This window comes from Heptranchias perlo, chromosome 27 (genome assembly GCF_035084215.1).
Source record: "Heptranchias perlo isolate sHepPer1 chromosome 27, sHepPer1.hap1, whole genome shotgun sequence".
Lineage (NCBI taxonomy): Eukaryota > Metazoa > Chordata > Chondrichthyes > Hexanchiformes > Hexanchidae > Heptranchias > Heptranchias perlo.
This window is the reverse complement of record NC_090351.1, coordinates 6,060,557-6,086,011: the sequence shown is the minus strand read 5'-3', so window position 1 is coordinate 6,086,011 and position 25,455 is coordinate 6,060,557. Positions and strand designations below refer to the sequence as shown.

Here is a 25,455-nt window from a genome sequence, read left to right as displayed (position 1 = left end):
GGTAAGGGGGAAAAGAAAGGAAGAGAAAAACAGAAGGGGTGCAGGAAGCAAAAAGAAAGTGAAGCAGGAGAGAAGGTAAAGATACAATAGAAAAGAAGAGCATTTGGAGAGGAGGAAGGAAAAGGTGAGGAAAGAATGAAATAAGGTAGAAGGAGTTGAACTGGGAGGAAAAAGAAGGAGTAAGAGGGGTATTATCTTCTGGAAGGAAAACAAAGGCAATTTTTAAAAAAAAGGTATGGTGAAGGTCCTGTGATGCTTGCTGGAGAGGACGTGAGTGAGTGCCAACAAGTGGCTATGCAAATACAATTTCTATGTGAGACATTCTGTGCTGTCATCTGTGCAGTGGCCCGCAGGGTGACCATGGTGTCTTCATCCCTACAGCAGCCTAGATGTGTACTGGTGAATAAGGCAGAGAGGACGCCAGGTTCCAGGGTGCTGAGAGCTTACTCACTGCCAGTGCTGGAAGATGGGGCCTAGTGCTTTTTGTTAGAGCAATATAGATGTCCCGAAGCAACAAGGGTCAGAACTACCCTGTTCCTACCAATGGCAAACAAGTGAAAGATATGCCAGAGCTCACCAGAGTGGTACAGGTACTGTGATGACTTGGGCGGGGTGCAGGGTGGCTGTTCATAAGGGAAACTAGAGAGAAAGTGCTTTAGTCTTGATTACTAACCCCTTTTTATCCAGGAGCAACATTGAAGGGTATTTACTAGTATCTATTAAACTCTTCCAGGTTTGCTGACAGAAATTCAGTGTAAATCTAAACGTCTGCGGAAAAATACCAAACAAGTCATGGACCTTTTCTGCAGCATAAAGATGGAGGAAGATGGGGTTGACAGCAAACAGGTCTCATCTACAACCAAGGCTGGGAAGGTAAGACTATTCGGGCTTAGAATGACAAGGATCTCACTGAATGCATCTTGTTTCTAATGAAACTCCTTATTTTAAAAGGGCAATGACTGCATGATAAAGTATTTATCATACTTTTTTTTTTGTGGGGAGGATCCAGAAAAGTTGTGCATCTTTTTTTCCACACTACGCATCACACATACGTGATGAGATTTGATACAACTTTGTTGTGTTCCTAATGTGAAAAGGGAGAAAATGTTTTTTTTATGGAACTGATGCTTCTTTAATTCCCCCCCCCCCAACCTCATCATTCCCAGTGTGGGGAGAGTGTGTGTATGTAGAGAGGGGGGTGGGTGATGTAGGAAAGCAGAGATTATTGGTGCTTTTATATCTGTGTATAGTACACAATCCACCTTGTTTTCAAATTCCTACATGGTTTCGCCCCCCTCGACACCATCCAGGACAAAGCAGCCTGCTTGATTGGCACCCTAAACATTCACTGGCACACCGTGGCTGCAGTGTGTACCATCTACAGGATGCACTGCAGCAACTTGCCAAGGCTTCTTTGACAGCACCTCCCAAACCCGCGACCTCTACCACCTAGAAGGGCAGCAGGCACATGGGAACAACACCACCTGCACGTTCCCCTCCAAGGCACACACCATCCCGACTTGGAAATATATCGCCGTTCCTTCATCGTCGCTGGGTCAAAATCCTGGAACTCCCTTCCTAACAGCACTGTGGGAGAACCTTCACCACACGGACTGCAGCGGTTCAAGAACTTCCTCCAGCCCTATAATCCTCTGCACTCCTCCAATTCTGGCCTCTTGCGCATCCCCGATTTTCATTGCTCCACCATTGGTGACCATGCTTTCAGCTGCCTAGGCTCTAAGCTCTGGAATTCCCCCTGAAACCTCTCCACCTCCCTACCTCTTTCTCCTTCTTCAAGATGCTCCTTAAAACCTACCTCTTTGACCAAGCTTTTGGTCACTTGTCCAATTTTTTTTTATTCGTTCACGGGATGTGGGCGTCACTGGCAAGGCCAGCATTTATTGCCCATCCCTAATTGCCCTTGAGAAGGTGGTGGTGAGCCGCCTTCTTGAACTGCTGCAGTCCGTGTGGTGAAGGTTCTCCTACAGTGCTGTTAGGTAGGGAGGTCCAGGATTTTGACCCAGTGACGATGAAGGAACGGCGATATATTTCCAAGTCGGGATGGTGTGTGACTTGGAGGGGAATGTGCAGATGGTGTTGTTCCCATGTGCCTGCTGCCCTTGTCCTTCTAGGTGGTAGAGGTCGCGGGTTTGGGAGGTGCTGTCGAAGAAGCCTTGGCGAGTTGCTGCAGTGCATCCTGTGGATGGTACACACTGCAGCCACAGTGCGCCGGTGGTGAAGGGAGTGAATGTTTAGGATGGAGGATGGGGTGTCAATCAAGTGGGCTGCTTTGTCCTGGATGGTGTCGAGCTTCTTGAGTGTTGTTGGAGCTGCACTCACCCAGGGAAGTGGAGAGTATTCCATCACACTCCTGACTTGTGCCTTGTAGATGGTGGAAAGGCTTTGGGGAGTCAAGAGGTGAGTCACTCGCCGCAGAATACCCAGCCTCTGACCTGCCCTTGTAGCCACAATATTTATGTGGCTGGTCCAGTTAAGTTTCTGGTCAATCTTGACCCCCAGAATGATGATGGTGGGGGATTCGGCGATTATCTCCTTATGTGGCTCGGTGTCAAATATTATTTGTTAATGCTCCTGTGAAGCACCTTGGGACGTTTTACTATGTTAAAGGCGCTATATAAATGCAAGTTGTTGTTGTTGTTTTGTTACATCTCTGTGAAGCATTAAGGACATTTTTCTACTTTAAAGGCGCTATATAAATGCATGTTGTTGTTGCTGCTGCTGGTGTTGCTGTTGTTGTTTCTAGGATGAGATTTCTCCAGCTGCTTCGACTAGTAACGGCCTGACTGCCCTGTGGTCTGTCTGAAGCCTTGTCTTCCTCATCTGTTGTATCCACCTGGCTCCTCCTCTGCCCACTCCACTTCATGCTCCACCAGGTACTTGCCCATGTCAATGGCTTGGTTATGGAGCATATAGCAGGCCATTTGATCCTGGATACCTTCCCTGGATTATGTTGTTGGACACCCCTGAAATGCTCCAGGCATAGGATCTTCTGTTTCAGAATGTCAATGGTGCTCCCAATGGTCACTCTAGTGGAAGTACGAGCTTCATTATATCTCCGCTCCACATCATTTGATGGCACTCGCAGGGGTGCCATTAACCATGGTGACAGTGGTTGGCTAAGGTCTTCTAGCAACCAGCCCTTTGATCCTTGCCTTTCCTCAAATAAGGATGGGATCCTGGATTTTGTGTGGTTGAAGGCATTGTGCAAGATGCATTCACTTGCACAATTTTGTGCTGATGATCGTACGCAAGCTGGGACATTAATGGAATATTATCCATTTTGATTCATGTAAAAGGAGCATTTCTCTCCGTGGAAGCCTGCAGCCCCAAATGGCTTGCGTCAGTCATGCAAGAAACAGGGCAGTATAAAAGCATTTTTAGGTAACCACTGTCTCACCATAATTGACACTATGGGGAAAGTCTGTTGGTATATGTTAAAAAGGTAGATTTTTTTTAGAAAATTAAATAAATACATTGTGTGCTCATGAGACTTATAAATTAATGATGATGTCAAAAAAAGGCAGGTGAGGTGTCTGTGTTTTTTAATGCTTCCTTTGGCTTTTCAGTGCAGGGAATCTTAGTATTTGTGCAGCACCATGTGATTTGTGTTTATTCCCTGCGTCTACATGGAATTCTAACCCACAGAATAAGTAAATCAGTGCTACAGAGCATAATGGCATGCAGTACGCTGGCAAACCGCATCAACATGTGTACCTCTCCACAGTGCATCTAGCTTAGATGAGGACTGATGAAACTGTATCAATTGGAGTAGTTTGAGTAATTTTCTATTTTTTATGCAGATCCAGGAGAGAGTAGAGTTTACAGCTGAGCAACAACAACTCCTTGATTACATTGTGGAAGCTCATCACAAGTACCGAATACCCCAAGAAACAGCAAGAAAATTTGTATGTATGAAAACGCTATTAAAGCAACTCTTTCTCGCACTTGTATACTATAGCTACATAATATATCTCAAAAGAACCAGAAGTAATTTGGTCTAGATTTCCCTGTGATTTTACTCTCAGTCCAGTAAGAGTACCATGTTCTATGCTTTTGGCTGTGTAAAGACCATGTGCAATTAAATTTTGACAATTGGATCATCTTTTTATCCAAAGTGATATATATAGTGGTGTGTTGTAATCAAGTTTATTTTGTGTTTATCTGATCTGAGGCATAATCTTTTCACTGGACTCCCTGATTTGTATTTAAAGCAAAGGACCAAGAACATGAGAAGTTAGGAGTGAAAAAAGATGACAATCATTTTAGCTGTCAGTGACGGACCAGCTCTGTTGATGTGGTGTCAAGCCCAGTTGATCTAATACAAATAAGTCCACAAAGTCTCATTAGTTGATAAAGCAGAAGTAGAAATAGCTGGAGCAGGAAGACCAGAAGTATGGCTTTCAGATGCTTCTGAATTAGTAGCTGTTGAACTGTAGAAGTTGATGATTTGGCCCTGGGTCCAGAGTAAGACTGAAATAGTATCGTTAAAGGAGAGAAGATGCCATCCATCCAATTTGTGCTGATTTCATCACAAAACAAATTAAGTTATAGTAGACACTTATCCCTATCATAAGGGTCCATAACAAGCTTTTTCACTCTATCATTACAAAGAAATGAATTGATTTTTGAGCTTTTATCTTTTGATCTGTGCCCAACAGGCTATCTTTCACTGATGATAATATCAAATAGTGTGCTTCTGCATGGTCTATGTATTGGCATATATCCTTAAAGATGCCTAATGCTGCGGGTGGAAGATCACTAAATAAAAAGTGTTGTTTTCCACTGCAAAAGCATGGAATTCAGTAGAGTTCAGATTTCCTCTGTAGTGCAGGGTGAACAGGAGTCAAGATCGTTCACACTGGTTATTGTAAAACTTATGGGAAAAAATATTCAACACACATTATATTCTCTATGGGATTATGATGATTAACCATTTTTTAAAAAGAAACCTTAGTGTGCAGCTTCCGATATCACTATTCTTTATGATTCAGCTGTTGGAACTTGCAAACCCTGTGGAGGATTTTCTCCGGCTCTCAGAGAATGCCACACTGCACGTTGAAGTATTAGTGGAATTTACCAAAAGATTGCCAGGTGAGAAGGGTTCAAATTTGTAGTGTTACACTGAGTAACCTATAGGAACAGGGCCTGCAAATGAAGTTTCAACAGTCCACCATGCAACAGCACTAAATCCAGAAATGCCCCATTTTTGTTGCAACACAGCGATCAGAGCCAACAACAAATCACTTTAATATCTATCTGCAGCAACTTGCAAACTTCTGACTAAGAGGTAGAGTACAACCATCTGAACCAAGCTGATATGTACCTACCTTTCTTATCACACTTCCTGTCTATTATACTTCTCTCAATGCAACTGCTGCAATAGAATTACTAGTTCCTTTGTTTTTCTAGGTGATTTTAAAAAGTAGATTAATTTTATTTAGAATAAAAATCACATTTAAATTATTGTGTGTTTAATTTTTACTTCCGAGAGACCCTAGCTGAGAGAGACACAAACAGATAAGGAGAGAGACAATGGCTAATTTGAACATTTCAAATGCAAAGCAATCATTGTGTATAGGAAATGCATTTATTTTTCACAGTGGAAAAAAAGGTGTCTATTGTCTTTTTAGGCCTCCCTGCTCTTGCTACCTGTCCCTCTCAGATCCTCTGAGCTGAGAAGGGCCAAGTCAAGGGCTATCACTTACTTCTCTGAGTGCCCCTGCATTTTGTCACCTGCCCGGTGAAAGTAGAGAAAAATGAGGTGGAAGGCCCATTGAAGCCTCCTGCTTCATTTACATATATGCCCCTTGATTGTGTCTCCAGAGAGCTCCCCAGGAAATTCTTTGGCAACATAAAGGGGTCGGGACTTTCGTGTCACAGTTCACTGCCCTTTTTTCCTCTCCTTTCCCCCTGAGAACTGAATGTTCCCCAGGTGCATAGGAGAAGGAAATCTGCCCCAATATTCCTTCTTCTGTCCTTTTAAATTTTACCTTGATGAACAAATGCATGTGGAAAAAAGAAAATTTATCGTTCAGTTTTAAATATAGAAATGATTCCAACTGATGAAGTAAATAGTATTTGAAAAAATATCAAACATTAGATAATATAAATCATTTTCAAAACAGTTTTTGTGTGACATTGTTGCTGTTGATTTGTTTTTTACGTATTTTGAATGGGGCAAATAAGAGGTTGAATGTTACACTCTAGATATTCAGTAGTGTGTGTATTGTTTAAGGATTCCAGACATTAGACCACGAAGACCAGATTGCGTTGCTAAAAGGTTCCACTGTGGAAGTGATGTTCCTCCGGTCTGCACAGCTGTACAACCAACGCTTCACACAGAGTACCCACCAATTTATCCAGGGTGAGTAATGGGAAATTCAAATTAAGAGTGTCTGCTCCATCACTAACACAGCTTGTGCTGCTCTCAACTCTCAGTTCCTTGGCTTGGTGGGTATATATTTTACCCATCTTTTAATACACGTGGCTCAGAGGTACTTCTGAGATGCACATCAAGTGTACAGTACTAGATGTGAGTGAATTGTCAGCTCTTATCCAGCGTGTACTGGAACCTTTAGAAACATGTTAAAAGATGGATTGGAGGAACAAAGGGAGTCTGGAAACAAGCACGGCTGCCGATGTTGAACACAACAGCAAGAAATTGCTCCAATACTATAACAATAAGAGGGCTCCCATAGAAGAGATGAGAACTTTAAAGGATTCTAACAGGGCTGAAACAATAATAGTTAATATACTCAGCAATTGTTTCCTTGAAGTGCTCACTAGAGAAGACACAAATGACATGGCTTTCATAATCAGAGATAATTCAAGTAGGCCTAACAGCTTTGCCATCAATGAGATGGAGTTGCTAGCAGATTCCAAAGACTCAAAACCAACAAACCCCAAGGATTGGATAGTATTTACCCTAGGGTCTGAAGCGAGATATGGAACATCATTTGTAAAGTGCTGATACTCATCATAAGGGAGGCAATCAATAGTTCTGGTGGATTGGAAATAAATTAACATAGTACCCATCTATATAAATTATTAAAAATCTTGCACATGCCGCACATTCCTGTCCACAAACCTTACTTTCATTGTGACAATTTTGGTAATATCTTTATGTCAACATTTACAATTGAATTTGCAATTCTGTATGTAGTTGCCTGTCACAATGTAGTTACAGCCTCTCACCACACCTCTGTGGCAGAGCCATGTGTCTTTTTGTCTGCCACCATTTTGTTTTTGTGATTTTAGACCTTTTGCCCTGTTATCACATGTTTAAAATCCAATTTTGGTATTTCCTATCCAGTAAACCGAGCTCTTGCCCATTTGCAGCTATCTGATCCACCAGATTTCGCACCTGGGGTAATCCCACCCAACCTATTTGATTTTTCTGGTGGTGAAAGAGGTTGGCTGCCCAATTTCAGGAACAGCCAATTTGCTTTCCTTCATGGTATAGTGGCTAGCCTCAAGTCTATCACCTTGGGCCTTGCACCTCCCCACATTGCAACCCATGACTGTGACCTAGGGTTACCGACTCTGATTGGACATATTCCTGGAGGTTTCATCACATGAGCTCCCGTCTCCAACTACCTCGCCCAGTCAAACAGCCTTTTTTCCCATCTCTGATATTTTCATAACTAATAAATGAAAGTATCATAATATCATAGTAGGTAGAGCTCAGGAGGAGGCCATTTGGCCCATTGTGCCTGTGCTGATTCTTTGAAAGAGCTATCCAATTCTATTCCCCTGTTCTTTCCCCATAGTGTTCAAAGAAAATTTAAAAAGCACACTTTTTTTTCAGTGCCTCTATGATTTTTCTCCTGCATTGTTCGCAGCAGTGTCAGGAGATTAATCTTTAATTCCTGGCGACTCAAGGACAATCCTGGAGGGTTGGCAATGCTACTGTGACTCCCCGGGCCTCACACTCCCACATTGTGACCAGTGACCTTACGACCCCCTACCCCATCATTACTCCTGATCCCAAATAACCCAAACTCTGAGTGATCTCTGGTCCTTGATGCCATCATGACTCCCGACTTCGCACCCTCTGCCAACCTGCATCCTGCTGTCTGTCTGAGCTTTCCTCCCAACCACCTTTCTTTGTGGTGGCAAAGCAACACATTGAATTTTTAAAGCAGTAGAATGCTTGCAAGCATTTAAACTGATTTTACCATTCAAGTGTATAGTATTAACTGTTTAAGTGCCTCAGCAAACTAAAAGCCTTTTTAGTTCAAGGAAGCTTTTAATTTTCTTAACTTATCTTTACAACTCGTACATACATTACAATCATTACAAAATAATGCTTTGATATGTAAACTGTCAAGGAAATCAGCAAAAGTTAGTTACTGCAGAAAACAGCAGTGGCAAAGTTAGGAAGGCACCATGAGTTCACTAGAATCCACTGTTCTATTAATTGATTGATTTGTTGATATGCCTGCTATGCCTTCAATTTATTGATTAGTTGATGTTATCGCTGCTTTATGAATTTATTAATCACTGATGTCTACTGCTCCATTAATATATTCATTTGTTGATATGCCTGTTGCTCTATTAATTTATTGACCTGTTGGTGTGCCTGATGCTCTCTGAATTTATTAAATTAAAAGCAGCAACTTGTATAGCACCTTTAATGTTGAAAACTGATTCAGTTGAAAAATGTCCCAAGGCGCTTCACAAAGGTGTAATCAGTCAAAATGGATGCTGAGCCAAAGGAGGACATATTAGGAAGGGTGACCAAAAGCTGGGTCAAAGAGATGGGTTTTAAGGAGGACCTTAAAGAAGAAGAGGGAGGTGGAGATGCAGAGGGTTTATGGAAGATAATTCCAGAGTATAGGGCCTTGGCGGTAGAAGGCAAGGGTAGAGCAAATGCAGGGAGGGATGCACAAGAGGCCAAAGTTGAAGCAACAGAGAGTTCTGGGGGGAGCGGTTGTAGGGCTAGAGGAAATAGGGAGATAAGGAGGGGTGAGGCCATGAAGCAATTTAAACGCAAGGATGAGAATTTTAAATTGGAGGTGTTGGGAGGATTGGCAGCCAATGTTGGTAGCAAGTACAGGATTGATGGGTGAGCGGGACTTGATAAGGTATAGGTTACAGGAAGCAGAGTTTTGGATGAGGAGAAGGAGAGCTTGGAGTATGGGAGGCTGGCCAGGAGAGCATTGGAATAGTTGAGTCTGGAGGTGACAAATGCATGGATGAGGGTTTCGGCAGCAAATCGACTGAGGCGGGGCGAAGGTGGGCAATGTTACCGAGGTGGAAGTAGGAGGTCTTTGAGGTGGAGAGGATATAGGGTCGGAAGCTCAGCTCAGAGCCAAAGTTGCGATCAGTCTGGTTCAATCTGAGATAGTGACTGGGGAGGGGAATAGAATTATTGGCAATGGTATGGAGTTTGTGGTGGGGGCCGATGATGATGTATTTGGTCTTCCCAATGTTTATTGGAAGAAACTGCGACTCATCCAAGGCTGGATGTTGCACAAGCAGTCTGACAGCACAGAGGCAGTGGAGGGGACAAGAGAGGTGGTGGAGAGGTAGAACTGGATGTCGTCAGCGTAGCCAACCCCATGCCCTTGGATGATGTTGCCCAGGGGTAGTATGTAGATGAGGAAGACGAGGGGGCCAAGGATAGTAGATGATGAAGAGTAGGGGGCCAAGGATAGATCCTCGGGAACTCCAGAGGTAACAGTGTGGGGGCGGGTCGAGAAGCCATTGCTATGGTCGGTCCCACAGAGGAGAGGCATTGGAGGAGGATGGTGTGGTCCACCATGTCAAAGGCTGCAGAGAGGTAGAGGAGGGAAAATGCACCACAGTCATAGATGATACCATTTGTGACTTTGATTAGTGCCCACCTCCATTTAATTTGTTGATCCCTGCTGCTGTATTAATTTATTAATTCAGTTTCCTGCTGCTCCATTATTTTGTGTAATTCACTGTTGCACCCACTGCTGTCATAATTTATTAATTTGCTGGTGCCTAATGCTTTTTGAGTTTATTGATTCAGTGTGGTTCCCCCTGCTCCATTGATTTGTTAATTCACTTGGTGCCTATTTAGCTGTGCTGCAATGTTCATCACAATCTTTCCTTGTTGTTAGTGAGGTCAAGATCAGGTAGTCTGTGTTCGTTTCTGTGGGTTTTGTTTTTCTGTTGCAATTGTATAGTGTCAAAAAAACACATATTGTTCTAATTTATCTGGCTTACTGTGTTATTTTTAATATCTGTGTTATTGTAAGAGCAGTTTCTGCCGACCAATATGTTAGGGTGTACTATCATCACATTCTTTGCAAATATCAAGATAATTTTTTCAGCACTGTGCACGTCTTCACTCCCTGGAGGTGATTTTAGGAGGCAATTATGGGTGCGTTCGGGGCGGGGGGGCTCCGAAAATCACGGAATTCCTGTTCGGGTTCGGAAGCCGGCTCCAACCTGCTGACTTCCGAGTTTCCCAGGGACCCACCTGTGTGCGCGCGGGCAACCCAAAAACTGAAGTCCCGCCGGCTTTAATTGACAGTTAAAGAGCCAAATGTACCTCATTGAGGTACTTAAGGCACTTTACCTGTGACAGATTAAATACTTAGAAAGATTTTTAACTTATCTGGGTGGTTTGCCCACCACTTCTGATTTACGCCTGGTGAAACCAGACGTGAAGGGCCGGATCAGGCAAAACTAAACTAAATAAATTAAATAAAAAACCATGGAAAGAAGTGAAAGCACTAAATAAACCTACCTTTCAAACCTGCTCCGATGTCCAATGTCTCCCGCTCTGATGTCCCTCTCTTCACCCCCCCGATCTCCCCCTCTCCCCCCCCACCCCCCCGGTCTTCCAGTACAGCGACGGATCTTCCATTCTCCTCTCCCCCCCCCCCCCCCGGTCTTCCAGTACAGTGACGGATCTTCCATTCTCCACCCCCTCCATGGTCTTCCAGTACAGTGACGGATCTACCATTCCCCACCCCCTTGATCTTCCAGTACAGTGACGGATCTTCCATTCCCCACCCCCTTGATCTTCCAGTACAGTGACGGATCTTCCATTCCCCACCCCCTTGATCTTCCAGTACAGTGACGGATCTACCATTCCCCACCCCCTTGATCTTCCAGTACAGTGACGGATCTTCCATTCCCCACCCCCTTGATCTTCCAGTACAGTGACGGATCTTCCATTCCCCACCCCCTTGATCTTCCAGTACAGTGACGGATCTTCCATTCCCCACCCCCTTGATCTTCCAGTACAGTGACGGATCTTCCATTCCCCACCCCCTTGATCTTCCAGTACAGTGACGGATCTTCCATTCTCCACCCCCTTGATCTTCCAGTACAGTGACGGATCTTCCATTCTCCACCCCCACCTGGTCTTCCAGTACAGTGACGGATCTTCCATTCTCCTCCCCCTCCATGGTCTTCCGTTCCAGCGCCGGATGACATCTGGCACTCTCTCTTTCTCGCCCCCCCCCACCCTCGCGTTGCAGCTCCTGAAGGCAGCCAGCCTGTCAATCAGGCTCACTGCTGGGCGCAAAACCCGGAAAGGACGTTAACCATCAATCAACGTGCGATCGTGTCGGAAACGGTAAGTTTTGTTCATGCGGGTTTGCCATGCGCCCAATCACCCCTCCCCACCCCCACCACTGCCAACCCGCCACCATTGTAAAATCGAGCCGCCTGTGTGCAATTCCATAGAAGATTGATGAATATACAGAAAAAAACCTGACAAAACAGACTAATTAGTCAGATGTCAATAACTGGTAAAATAATGGAATTAGCAAGAAACTTGATGACCACTTGTAAAAAAAGAAAGACTTGCATTTATATAGAACCTTTCACAACCTCAAGATGTCACAAAGTGCTTTATAGCTAATGAAGTGCATTTGAAGTGTAGTCACTGTTATAATGTAGGAAATGCTGCAGCAGGAGTGTGATAGTGACTCGATCATCTGTTTTAGTGATGTTTGTTGAGGAATAAATATTGGCCAGGATATCGGGAGATCTCCTCTGCTCTTCTTCGATTAGTGCCATGGGATCTTTTACAGCCACGAGAGAGGGCAGCCGGGGCCTTGATTTATTATCTCATCTGAAAGACAGCACCTCAGACAGTGCAGCACTCCCTCAATACTGCACTGGAGTTCCAGCATAGATTTTGTGCTCAAGTCTCTGGAGTAGGGCTTGAACCCACAACCTTCTGATTCAGAGGCAAGAGTGCTACCACTGTATGTTAATAATCTAGCACATATCAGCTAAAACAGTTTCAGATGGGGAAGGGCTTGTCTAACCAACCTATATCACTTTTTTAGGAGGTTTCATCCCCAAAGGACTATCAAAAGCTTTATTACATAATTCCTTGATGCACATTGACTCTCAGGAAGGCTTTGACAAAGTTCCACACAAAAGGCTGCTACATAAACTCAGTAAGAATGGAAGGTAAAATCTGGAAATGGATAAGAAATTGATTGAAGGAAAGGAACTTTCGTAAAGGAATAATAATAGGGTAGAGGGAAAACTGAGTGGAGTGTGCTAGGCATTAGTGCTGAACGCTCTACTGTTTCTAATTTACACCAATGATGGAATCAGAAACTGAATGTAAATTGTCAAATTTTTGGACAATGTAAACTAGGGGAGCAGTGTCCTGGCCAATATTTATCCCTCAACCAATATCATGATTAACTAGTCATTATCTCTGTTTGTGGGACCTTGCTGTGCACAAATTGGCTGCCGTGTTTCCTATATTACAACAGTGACTGCACTTCAAAGGTACTTCATTGGCTGGAAAGCACTTTGGGATGTCCTGAGGTCATGAAACTCGCTATACAAATGCAAGTTCCTTCTCTCTATCTCTCAGATAAATCTCACAAGGCAGCGAAGGACTGCAAAATCTGTAGTTGCGCAGAACAGTGGCAAATAAAATTCAGTGTAAGGTACTGAGCCTTGGAATAAGTAATGGGTGGCATAATATTTGCATTTATATCATGTCTGTCACATCATTATTATGTCCCAAAGTGCTTCACAGAAATCTGCATACAGCTAGGACCCACAAACATCAATGAGATAAATAATCAATCAAGCTATTTTTGGCGGTGTTGGTTGAGGGAAAAATATTAGGTAGGGCACCAGGAGAACTCCCCTGCTCTTCTTTAAATAGTGCTGGGATCTTTTATATCCACTTGAACAGGGAGATGGGACCTCAGTTTAACATCTCATTTGAAAGACAGCTCTTCTGATAATATAGCACTCCCTCAGTATTGTACTGAAACATCAGCCTAGATTTTGTGCTTGAGTAGCTGAAATGGGACTTGAACACACAACTTTCATGACTCAGAGGTAAGACTGAACAATCTGACTCTGCTGTATGACCGGTGTTGAAGTATTGAAGGGCAAAATAAAGAAACAAAAATCTAGGGATGTTATAAGACTTGGCATTTAACATGTTTAGTTATCATGCAGCAGGAATCAACAAAGCAAATAGAATGCTGAACTAATTATTACAAGGACAGTGCAGTATAAGTCAGAGATTGTCATACTGAAACCGAGTATTTAATCGAACTGCGCCTTGATTCTGTGTCCAATTTTGGTCGCTGAGACACAAGAGAAATATTCAAGCCCTGAGGCGGCGTAGAGAATAGCCACAAGATGATCCCTGGGGCCCGATTTTACCAGGGGTGCGGGTTCCCGGCGGATGGGCAAGCGGGCGCGTTCGAAACGCGCCCGGTGAAATTAGTGGGTTTCCCGCACGATCGCAGCAGGCAACGCACTAATTGGATTCACTAACCTGCTCCTCCGGGTTCCCCGCTGCTGATCTGCGCGTCGGGCGGGCTGCGCATGCGCAGTAAGATCTGTCAGCTGGAGGCGCTCTATTTAAAGCGGCAGTCCTCCACTGACAGATGCTGCAACCAATAGCAAAGATGACTGCATGGAGCAGCCCAGGGGGAAGGCTGCTCCCAGTTTAATGATGCCTCACCCCAGGTATCAATACATGGGGTGAGGAGGAGGGGGAGGACAGAGATCTTCCCCCCGGCGGGCGGGAGGAAGCGGCCCGCCTCCGCCACCAGGAAGGCCTGGCTCGAGGTGGCAGAGGGGGTCACCTGCGCCACCAACATATCGCCCACCTGCACACAGTGCAGGAGGCGGTCCAATGACCTCAGTAGGTCAGCCAAAGTGAGTACACGTAGTCTTTCCCCTACACTCCGTCTGCCACATCACTGCCCCCACCCCACATCTCCTTCTGCACTGCCAACACTACTCTGTCACATCACCCCTCATAACCACTCAAACCCCATCCTCATCTTACCTGCACCTACTCACCTTGCCAGTACTCATCCCGCCACTACCACGCAACCCAATCCTCATACAATCTCATGGCTCTATCCCATACTCACCCTCTCGTGCATCTCTCTCACGGCCAGCCTCACTCAACCTGCCACTACCTGTGCTGCAGCCACAGGGCATGCATCACATATGTGCAGTAGGCAGCGTAAGGCAAACGTGTCGTGAGCATGAAGGGGATGCACAAGTGTGTTTGAGGGTTTGTCATGGTTGTTACTTATATTGAATTTCAGAACAACTCACATCACACATTATATTGGCACCACTACTGCCATGTCTTCGCCAATCCTGTCCGGTTTGTGCAATAATGCCCGCTCCTGGGTATCACTATGAGGACCCACCACTGATGCCACCCATTGTGTCACTGCAGAGTGGGTGTAGGTGTATTTGCAGGGCTCTTCTGCGCAGACGACTGAGAGACATCGATGATGTCTCCGGTTGCACCCTGGAAGGCTGTGGAGGAGAAGTTCGGGAGGGCAGTGGTGACTTTGACAGCGACAGGTAGGAAGATGGTGCACGGGCCAGCCAGGAGCAGTTCGGCATGAAAGAGGCTGCAGATGTCCACGGCTACATGTTGAGTGACTCTGAGCCTCCGTGTGCACTGCTGCTCAGAGAGGTCCAGGAGGCTGAGCCTCGGTCTGTGGACCCTGTGGCGAGGGTAGTGCCTTCTGCGACGCATCTCTCTCTGCGGTTGCCCTCCCTCCTGCTGTACAGGTGGATGTGTCACAGCACTCTGTTGTGGAGCTCCACGTGTCAGAGGTGGACGGCGTGGATGGCGAGACTGGTGAGGCTGGTGATGCTGTTCGCCCTCCGAGGAGGTCATGACTGTAGCTACAGCGGCCCCCATCCGCAAGATGTACATCTGAGGGGGTCCGCAAGGTAGGTACATGTCTCCGGACCCCGGGGTAAGTGTGCAGGTGGGTGACTTTGACCGTCAGGAGGAGGGTGGTGGAGGGCAAACTTTGTCCCAAGTGACAGAGTGGCCTCCTGCAATGGGCGAGGGTCTCCCCCCCCACCCTGTCAAATGGACCTTTGCAGCTGCCACAGGCTGACAGCTGCAACACGTCCATTCGATCTGGGAGTGTTTCCCCCAGTGTGGGAAACAATCCAATGTTGATCCAAAATCACACACAGTCCCTTAATCAGGTCAGTCAATGACCTGAAATAGCTAAGTAAATACTCTCAAGTGCCATCCCGCTGGCTTTAATTGCCTGCGGGATTCCCACCAGCGGGGGCTGTGCGCGCACGCCGGCGCGTCAGCGGGGAACCCGGAAGTGGGCGGGATCGAGGCGGGATCCGGTCGGGATCCTGGATTTCGCAATTTTCAAGGTCCCCCCGCTGAGAACGCACCCGATAGCGGGTGCTAAAATCGGGCCCCTGGTATCAGAGAATTGAGTTTTGAAGAAAGACAGGAGAAACTTGGACTATTCAACCTTGAAAGGAGATGACAGAGGGGAGATTATAATGGTTTATAAGATATTTAATAATATAAGAATTGTAAATGTGGAGTACTATTTAAAGATAAGCCATGAAAGTAGGACAAGGAGTCATAGACACAAATTGATGAAAAGTAAATTTAGGATTTTGGTCAGGAAGTTCTTCACAGAAAGAGAAAGATTAATGGACTGAAAAATTTGGGAACTATTAAAAGTGAGTTGAATGCAATGATGGAGAGTCTAGTTTTTATTGTGAATGTGCTAAGATGGGCTGTACTTATTTTGTGATTTTATGTACTGTACATTTTACAAGATTTATTAAATCTATCATGGAGAGATAAGCATATTTGTACCAAATCAATTGTGGCTACATTACCCAGTGGTGCACAAATGGTAAAAGATTAAAAACCAAATCAAATTTTGAACCATAATTGACCTAGCTTGCGTGACTTCAGGTTAATTTATGAAAACGTAAATTTGTCTCTATAACTTCATACTTCAAATTTAAGTGCCCATTATTTTTAACAAAAACAGTTTTGGAAGTAAGGGGGTAATAGTAACCCCCCAGGATGGGCGGGGGTTGGGGTGGGAGGCAGGGAGGGTTAAAATTTTAAAAATGGGAAACCCAACTCCAACCTGCTTCCGGTTTTAACGGAGGCAGTTTTGAGTGCGGCCGAGTAACCTGATCTCAAAGGGAGGGCCCCTCATTATAATATGTTAATGAGGGTACTTCCATGAGATTTTGGCAGCAATTTAAAATCAACGCCTGCAGCATGGGTTTCCTGGGACTCGGGAAACTCAGCAATAAAACGAAGGTGAGATTGAGTGGCACTTCATGGGGATGGTTAAAAATCAGGTGTCCCGATATAATTAAAGGCTCAGTGCTCACAACTGCTTCTCAGAATCCTCTGGTAAACGATTTCCTGAGAGTTCTTGAGGTGACAGACATATTGGTGAACTTTAGAGGTTTTCAAACAGAGAAAGGGTGGCGCACGGCTGCTTTAGACTGGAATTTGGACGAGGAAGACGATCACCATTCACGGCAGCAAGGTGTGCAGTGGTGGGAGCTGCAGGTGGACAATGGAGAGGTGGACAACAGAGAGGAGAGCAACAGAAAGAGAACCAACAGAGAGGAGAACAACAGAGCGGCCGAGTTTGCAGGAGACACTACCTACCTAACAGGGCGTACAGACAGAGGCTCAGCTTCCTTGACCTCTCTGAAGAACAGTGCTTTCAGAGGCTCAGATTGACACGTCATAAATTAAGCTGCAGCCTCCTACAAGAAGAGCTGCTCCCTGCTGGACCTAGTGGCCACGCATTGCCAGTCGCTGTGAAAATGACCCCCGCCCTTAATTTCTTTGCCTCTGGTTCCTTCCATGGTGCCACCGGAGACATAGCAAGGGTCTCCCAGTCGGCTGCACATAAATGCATAAGACAGGTGACAGGTGGATTGTTTACCAGGGCTGGGAGGTATATAAACTTCCCCTGCGATGACAATAGCCAGAATGAGCGGGCACTCTGATTTGCATCTCTGGCTAGCTTCCTACAGCCATGGGTGCCATCGATTGTACACACTTGGCAATCCAAGGATCACCAGATTAACCAGGAGTATTCATCAGGGATTTCATTCCATCAATGTGCAGTTGGTGTTCAACCATAAGAAAAGGTTCATGCAGGTATGCAGCAAATTCCCTGGGAGCTGCCATGATACTTTCATCCTGCGGCAGTCCAACTTCCCCAACCTCTTCGTACCTGGAAGCAGACTCAAGGGGTGGCTGTTCGGAAACAAAGGCTGCCCACTTCAAACTTGGCTGATGACACCTGTGAGGAACCCCACCAATGAAGCCCAAAAACGGTACAACGAGAACCATATCACCACCAGATGTGTCATCGAGCAAACCATCAACATGCTGAAGATGCGCTTCAGGTGACTCGATAGGTCCGGAGGCACCCTTCAGTACTCGCCAGGAAGGGTCTCCAGAATGTTCGTGGTGTGCTGCGTTCTGTACTACATGGACAGCGGCAAGGATTAGAGGTCGAGGAAGGCGCTAATCAATCATCATCTGATGATGATTCCAATGAAGAAGAGGAGCAGGAGGAGAAGGAGGAGGGCGAGGTGGAGGAGGAGGAAGAAGAAGATGGGGCACCCAATGCCAGACCAGCTGCTCACATTGCTCCTCGGGATTCCAAGGATGCCCTAATAGTTCGAAGGTTCAGTTATTCACTCACACTGGACCAAAGTAACTATCACATTCCCCAAACCCCCACCCACCCATTCACACACTGAGCTAACGCATATTCTCCGTACTTTGCATGCTGCCGGCGTTCGTTATCTGTGCCTGAGCAAACCCCTTTACCAAGATGGCGTCTGGCGCACATGCGCATGCATCCCAGATGCCATTTTGGAACTTCAGGAGGCCCATAGCGCCAAAACAACGGGCGCTACACAGCTGAATTTCTAGCCCATCATTTTCACAAACACCCATGTGCATACCCTTGGTGAATTAAAGTATATTTTTCTTAGTTTGCCTACCACTCCTGCATAGTGCAATCCCTGTGGCTTCAGCAGAGGTAGAAGCAGCCTGCTCAGATCCCTGCGCTGACTGCTGAGATGCTCTTGGCCTATGACCTCTGGGTGTTGGAGCCCATGAGGGCTCCACTAAACACTGCTCCATCTGCACCTGTGCAGGGGCAGACTCGGCCATCGGGAGATGAGGCAGCATGTCGGTACTGGCTGAGGGGGGGAGCAACAGGTGAGACATTGAAGCACTTTGAGTGGAGTTCCCACTTCCATGTCCCCTTTCACCATCATCCCTCTCCTGGGCCAGCAGCACATCACTCCTACCACTCTGCCAGGGGGCAGTTTGGTGCAGATCAGAGAGGCCTTGAAAGCCACCAATAATGCATTTGTCATCCTCTTTAAGGCGGCAGACATGCTGGCATCCAAAGTTTGCACGGCCGTGGTCATGGCCCGCATGGACTGGTTTGAGAGCCATGCTTGAAGTTCCATGGAGGTGGCCACTCTCTCCATGGCAGACATTCTCCCAATTACCTGGGACATCAATCCACAAATGTTCGAAATGGACTCCTCCATCCTCTCTGCTATGGTGGAGAGTGTGCGTGGCACGTCTGCCAGTACCTCGCAAATTTTCTGCCGTCCCTCTATAATTCTCCTTTTCATCGACGGCCCCCAGGGTTCAGCATCTGTGTCTGGCTGAGCAGAACTTGGAGAGGTGTGCGCCCACCCCGCCCCCCCCAAAGGAGACTCTCCATAGTTGTCCCTGCCACCAGTCTCTGCTCATGCTTGCTTGTGAACTGTGAATCACCAGGTGAAAACCTAACTAGCTGTCTATCTGGACCCACCAAAGTATGAGTATTTGCACTGGTGCCGGTAGTATGTCCTCTGATGGTGCACCCTCAGAAGTAATCAGGTCCTCTGAGGAATCATCCTCAGGAAATTCGACTGACTGCTGTGACAACTGGCCTACACGTGAAGGCCCTGGAGGAGAGAAGAAATGGATATGAATTAGTACTGGCAATGTAGCAATGTTGCCACTTAACATAATTACTCTTATCATATTTCACTCATTGCTGAAATCAAGTCAACATGACTTAGTCTTGTATGAGATGTGGGTCAGAGATATTTTTAATTCTGTTCCCAGGTAGCTACGACGTCCCAGTCTCCCCATCGCCGATGGTCAGGGACACAGAGATGCCACTGATCTCCATTGCCTCTTCCTCTGCATCTGTCAGCTGCACAATCTGTGGCGGGCCACCTCTATTCTTCTCCCTCTCCCTTGTGTTTTGTGCTCTCTTCTCCTGCAACGAGGGAAAGAACAGACCTAAGAGTGACTGTAAGGCATGTGTTCACTCGATGGATGCAATGCATTCGGTGAGGGTGACTATCAGGCAGAGGCATCACATTGCATGAGGATTGGAGTGAGTGGCAGCAGTGGATGGATAAATGGTGAGGTGAGGAAGTTCATAGAAAGTGAACGATGGGTACTCTTGAAATTTAATTGGGTGTGAGGAGTGATGTGATGGAGTAGGCTTGACAAGACAGAGTGAGGGGGGAGTGTTGTACACTACAGGAGGTAGTACAATCTGCAATTATTCACCTTTCCTGACCTGATTAAAGCGCTTCCTGCACTGGATCCAGGAATGGGCCACAATGCTCCTGCTGCTCACCTCCTCAGCCACCTCCAACCACGCCTTCTTCATGACAGCAGCAGGTTCCTTCCTCCCATTGCTGGAGAAGATTATCTCCTTCCATTTTCCTCACTGCACCCAGCAGTACATCAAGTGACACATGGTTAAATCGGGGCGCAACTTTGATCGTCCAGAATCCATGTTTAAACTTCGCCGTATCTTTGCATAGACTCCTAACCCCTCCAAATTCCATCTTTGAATTGGCCCTTTAAATAGTCAAGTTGAGATCATGCCCGCTGTTGCGCAATGGAAAAGTGAAACCCAGATGTAAAATTATAATTAGGCAGCCATGTTGAAATGGGACATTTCGACGTGCCAAAACTTCTTCTGGGTTTCACTCCCTCTATCGCCCCCATCCCCCTGCTCAGAACCCGCCTCGGTGTTATTATCGCGACATAAGTGTCTGATCTGGGAGGTGATGCAGATTGTCAAATACCACATGCATATTTACCAGTTTACCATCTGAGAACATGGCTACATAACTATCACCAGATTACCAGGTGAATAGTAATATGTACAGTGATCTAATGTTCACTAGACTACATTTTACAAATACTGCATAAAAAAAGTCGACCCTATTAAAAACTAGAATATAATACTTTCCTCTATACACTTTTATTGCCCTACTGACCACTGACTTGTACCCCATCCCATTTTGTGTCCTCTTCAATAGTGGCTCATGCCTCATCGTCTGTTGCTTACCTTTTAGTCCAAGCTACCTGACTATACTACTCATTTTCTAAACTGGTGATTGCTATCCAAAATTGTAGGGATGATTTTTAATATATAATAACATTAACTAGTAACCTACCTATTATTTTCTCTTATCTTGTTCAATACTTAAAATTAAAATTTTATAATGAACATGTCACTTTCCCTTCTCCTGAATTGCACTGAGGCTTAAATATTGACTGAAGTACAAACAGTAAATCAGATAGTGCTGCTGAATACTTGCGTTATATCATGGATTCTAGACAGTTGGCATATGACATTGGACACCTGATTGGAACCCCCCCTTCCAAATGATTCTTTTCCTTGTTTTACAGACGCTGATCACTATTCCACATTTTCTGGGTGCTGTCATAACCAATGTTTTGAAGAACATCCTCCAGCTGTTCCGATGGAGCAATCCCATTTGGATGAAATCTCGATTATAGTTCCAAATCATACATTAGGTACCACCTGTTCCTATACCATTACTGCGTTGTAATAATTGAGATAAAGAAGATTACTACACACTTGATTTCATTTTATTATTGAATGCAGGGGGAAACTGTGTAGGGCAGGGATCTGTATATTATTTGGGGAGTGATAAACACAAATAAGTTTAATTTTCTTTATGCAGTAGAGTTAGCACATAAGTATGTATTAAGGACAATAATTTTGTGCATTCGCAATAATGGAGCCCTGATATTCACACACCTGACCCTCTATCTACATGTGCACCATGCTCCCATTCTCCTCTCACTGACTGGCAGACATAGAGGCTAAGAGGAAAATAAAATCAATACGTTCCGCCCCCACCCCCCAACAGGGTCTGTCTCTATCCTCTCCTCAAGATCTCCCAGCCACCCCCTCCACCATAACAGGTTCTCAGGCAGCATGGATTGGAGAAGAAGAAGGAAAATCCATTAGTACTTATTTCCACAGTATCCTTGTTTATCAGTTCATGCGTCAGTACAAACAAAACAATGAAATGCTACAATCACGATGATGTTACAAGTGTGTAATTTCTCAGATCAATAGATCATAGTCAAACAAAGGAAAAATAAATATTTTTTGCTTCAACCTTGGCTATAACTAAATTAGTGGCTTAACCTATGAAAATAATTTAATTGATTCCGATTGATTATCCAAATAAAACTATTGTGATTTCCTTTACCTCTAAAGTTGGATGCCATTTCAACTACATTGCTTTCTACAGCTAACCCAGTGATACAATTCACCCTCAGATGCAGGTATGTTAAAAGCATATTTCCAGTTTTGAAATGCTGCATATTTCAGATGAGACTATCTACTTCATTATTTTTCCATCACTAGGCCGCTATTTGATGAGAAGGGAATGAGCATTTCAATTTATGCACGTAGATGAACTCTTAAACAAGGCCCAGTGTCACTATAATTCAGTGCTCGTTTAATTTATTTTTGTCTGTCTCTAAAACTTTTGCACGCATCCATCACATTTCAGATATCACACATCATGTGCATGTTTTTGTTGAAAAGTGAATTTGGAAAGTTTAATGTTGCTTCTCTGTGTAACCAGGTATAGCTGAAGAATTTATTACACCAATGTTCGATTTCTACAGAAGCATGGGGGAACTGAATGTGACAGACACTGAATATGCCTTACTTTCTGCAACCACAATTCTTTTCTCAGGTAACAACATTCACCAATTAGGTTAGTCATGATGTGGAGATGCCGGTGATGGACTGGGGTTGACAATTGTAAACAATTTTACAACACCAAGTTATAGTCCAGCAATTTTATTTTAAATTCACAAGCTTTCGGAGATTTTCTCCTTCCTCAGGCTTGCGGTAGAGTGAGGTGCTGAGGTGCCCGTCTTTGATGGAGATTCGTGTGTCCAAGAAAGAAACTGATTCTGAGGAGTAGTCCATGGTGAGCTTGATGGTGGGATGGAACTTGTTGATGTTATCGTGTAGTCTCTTTAGTGATTAATTGGCACCTCTGGAAACATTTAGTGGAAACATTTGCCTGAGGAAGGAGAAAATCTCCGAAAGCTTGTGAATTTAAAATAAAATTGCTGGACTATAACTTGGTGTTGTAAAATTGTTTACAATTAGGTTAGACCAGTGCTATAACTTGCCAATCTGATTCAACCAAACACAGATTTTATTCAGGACTGGTTCCAGTGAAGTAAAACTGAAGTGGTGTGAACATAGGAACAGGAGTAGGCCATTCAGCCCCTCGAGCCCGCTCCGCCATTTGATAAGATCATGGCTGATCTGTGATCTAACTCCATATACCTGTCTTTGGCCCATATCCCTTAATACCTTTGGTTGGCAAAAAGCTATCTATCTCAGATTTAAAATTAGCAATTAAGCTAGCATCAATTGCTGTTTGCAGAAGAGAGTTCCAAACTTCTACCACCCTTTGTGTGTAGAAGTCTTTTCAAATCTCACTCCTGAAAGGTCTGGCTTTAATTTTTAGACTGTGTCCCCTAGTCCTAGAATCACCAACCAGCAGAAATAGTTTCTCTCTATCCACCCTATCTGTTCCCCTTAATATCTTATAAACTTCGATCAGATCACCCCTTAACCTTCTAAACTGTAGAGAATACAACCCCAATTTGTGTAATCTCTCTTCATAACTTAACCCTTGAAGTCCAGGTATCATTCTAGTAAACCTATGCTGCACGATGTGGAAGTTAAAGCCTCTTAGCTGGTAACTGATCTTTTGTTTATGGGTCTGTATGTATGATGGCAGAATCTGTATCTACTAGTCTGCCAATATATACTTATGCTATTGGAGTTTTAACAGAAAAGTTGTACTTTTAATTTCATTTAGTGCAGAGTTTAGAGGTTTGTAGCTTTACAGATAAGTTGCTGGCACAGTGTTGTAGACAGAAAGAGTGAATGGCCAATATGGAACCCATTTTCAAAGTTGACTGGCTATTTGTGACTTGCATTACTTGCATTTTTGTTAAAGTTGAATTTGCTACAATAACTACGACTCATTACATGAAATTACAGTAGTGATGATCCAGAATATGCAAAAGTATTTAATGACAGTGCAGAATGTGGAAAACAAAAGTATATGAAATAACAAGAAACTCTAACATGAAGCCTCTGGGTTTTAGATTCTCTTAGCTAATCCAGTCCTATAGTTCCTCTTTCTGTGACCCAATGAGGTCCAGTACTGGTATGAGCAATATTCATACTGGTACTGGGCCAGTATTAATTAGATTCAAAGGCCTCGGTAATAACTCTCCACGACGGATAGGAGATGGTCGGGTGGAGGGGGTTGAAAAGGGAAATGCGTGGTACGTGATCCCAACCCGCTGCCGTATTGGGACATCCGAGTGTCCCGCCATGGCAAAGCGGGATGCTTAATTAACATAAATAAATCGGACTCCTACAGTGCAATTGCGAACCCGATTTGAAATTTACTGCGGCTGCACATAATAACATGAGAAACAGGAGTAGGCCCCTCGAGCCAGCTCCGCCATTCAATCAGATCATGGCTAATCTTCGACCTCAACTCCACTTTCCCGCCCGATCCCCATATCCCTTGACTCCCCTAGAGTCCAAAAATCTATCCATCTCAGCCTTGAATATATTCAATGACTCAGCATCCACAGCCCTCTGGGGTAGAGAATTCCAAAGATTCACAACCATATTCACAACCCAAATGCATGCATTTCTAAGGGGTCCGAAAACTCGGCGGTGAAACAGAGGCGGGAGCTGCCAGCTCCCCAAGGTATGTACTCATGTATGTATGTTTCAGTACTCCTTGTGGGCCATGGGGAGCAGGAGTGCTCCCCCCAGGCTTCTCAAGGAAGCCTTCGGCCTCCCCCAGCCATGATCGCCAGCCTTTCCCCCACAGCGCTAATCTCCAGCCTCCCCCAGCCCTCCCGATTGCCGATCTTACCCTCCGCCTGATTGCCGACATACGCCCCCAGCCACAATCGCAGGTCTCCCCAGCCAATTGCCGAACTTTTCCCCTCCAGCTCTGATTGGCGACCTTCCCCCCCTCCCGATTGCGGGGACCGTCCCCAAAGGTCCCCGACTGCGGCCTCTTGCCACTGGTGATCCCTCCTGCCCCGCCAGCCAGGCTGTCCATTTGGTCAGCTGCCAGGCGGGAGACAGAGTTACAAATGCTAATGAAGCCTGCCTTGCTGGGTTCTTCAGTCGTTTTCAGCCTTATCCGCACCCTCCCCGCCTCTCCGTAAATATCAGGGCCAAAATGGTCTGAATTGATCCAAAATTGGTCTTCATTTTAACCACTTTTATTCTTATGAACCTGTTCTGTTCAAAACAAAAGTTCCATTCATTGACACAGTGGATTAGCATTAGTTCCTTTCATCTCTGTGGCCTGGTTTGAATCAGACCCACAATATTTAGATGATGTCTTTTGTCTACTCCCTGTGAGAGGTAGATGAGTTTGTGTCAGTCTCGTTGCTGTTTCTAGTGGGTGTGGTCCCGCAGCATTAAACTACTCATAACTTGGTAATAATTGGCAAATGCACTCAAGAATGGCTACATTTTGGAAATTAAAATGTTGCAGTGGTAAGGTAGAGTGCACATTATGAAGCTTGGCTAAGATACATTGTTGTGGCAGTATAGAAAGAGCTTTACTTTGCATCGCAACCAACTTGAGAAAGCTTAATTGCGGACACAGGGTGGAGAAAAGTTCCATTCCAGCTTCCTTCAACCGCATACACAAAAAATTCACGCACAGATGATTTGCCAATTTGTTTCTCTCACACAAAATTCAGATGTGTTAAGACACTGTACTGAGTCT

At 45.0% G+C, this 25,455-nt stretch overlaps 1 protein-coding gene across 2 annotated transcripts in view; it reads left to right on the top strand.

The window, feature by feature from the left end:
* LOC137344360 (bile acid receptor-like) overlaps positions 1-25,455 on the top strand; it is a 101,936-nt gene that overhangs the window by 72,444 nt on the left and 4,037 nt on the right. For both annotated transcript variants that reach the window (XM_068007246.1, XM_068007247.1), the window contains 6 exons: positions 734-873; positions 3,822-3,926; positions 5,013-5,112; positions 6,257-6,385; positions 21,020-21,148; positions 22,237-22,350. In XM_068007246.1, coding sequence (XP_067863347.1) covers positions 734-873; positions 3,822-3,926; positions 5,013-5,112; positions 6,257-6,385; positions 21,020-21,148; positions 22,237-22,350 — 717 coding nt within the window. The remainder of the gene's footprint in view (positions 1-733; positions 874-3,821; positions 3,927-5,012; positions 5,113-6,256; positions 6,386-21,019; positions 21,149-22,236; positions 22,351-25,455) is intronic.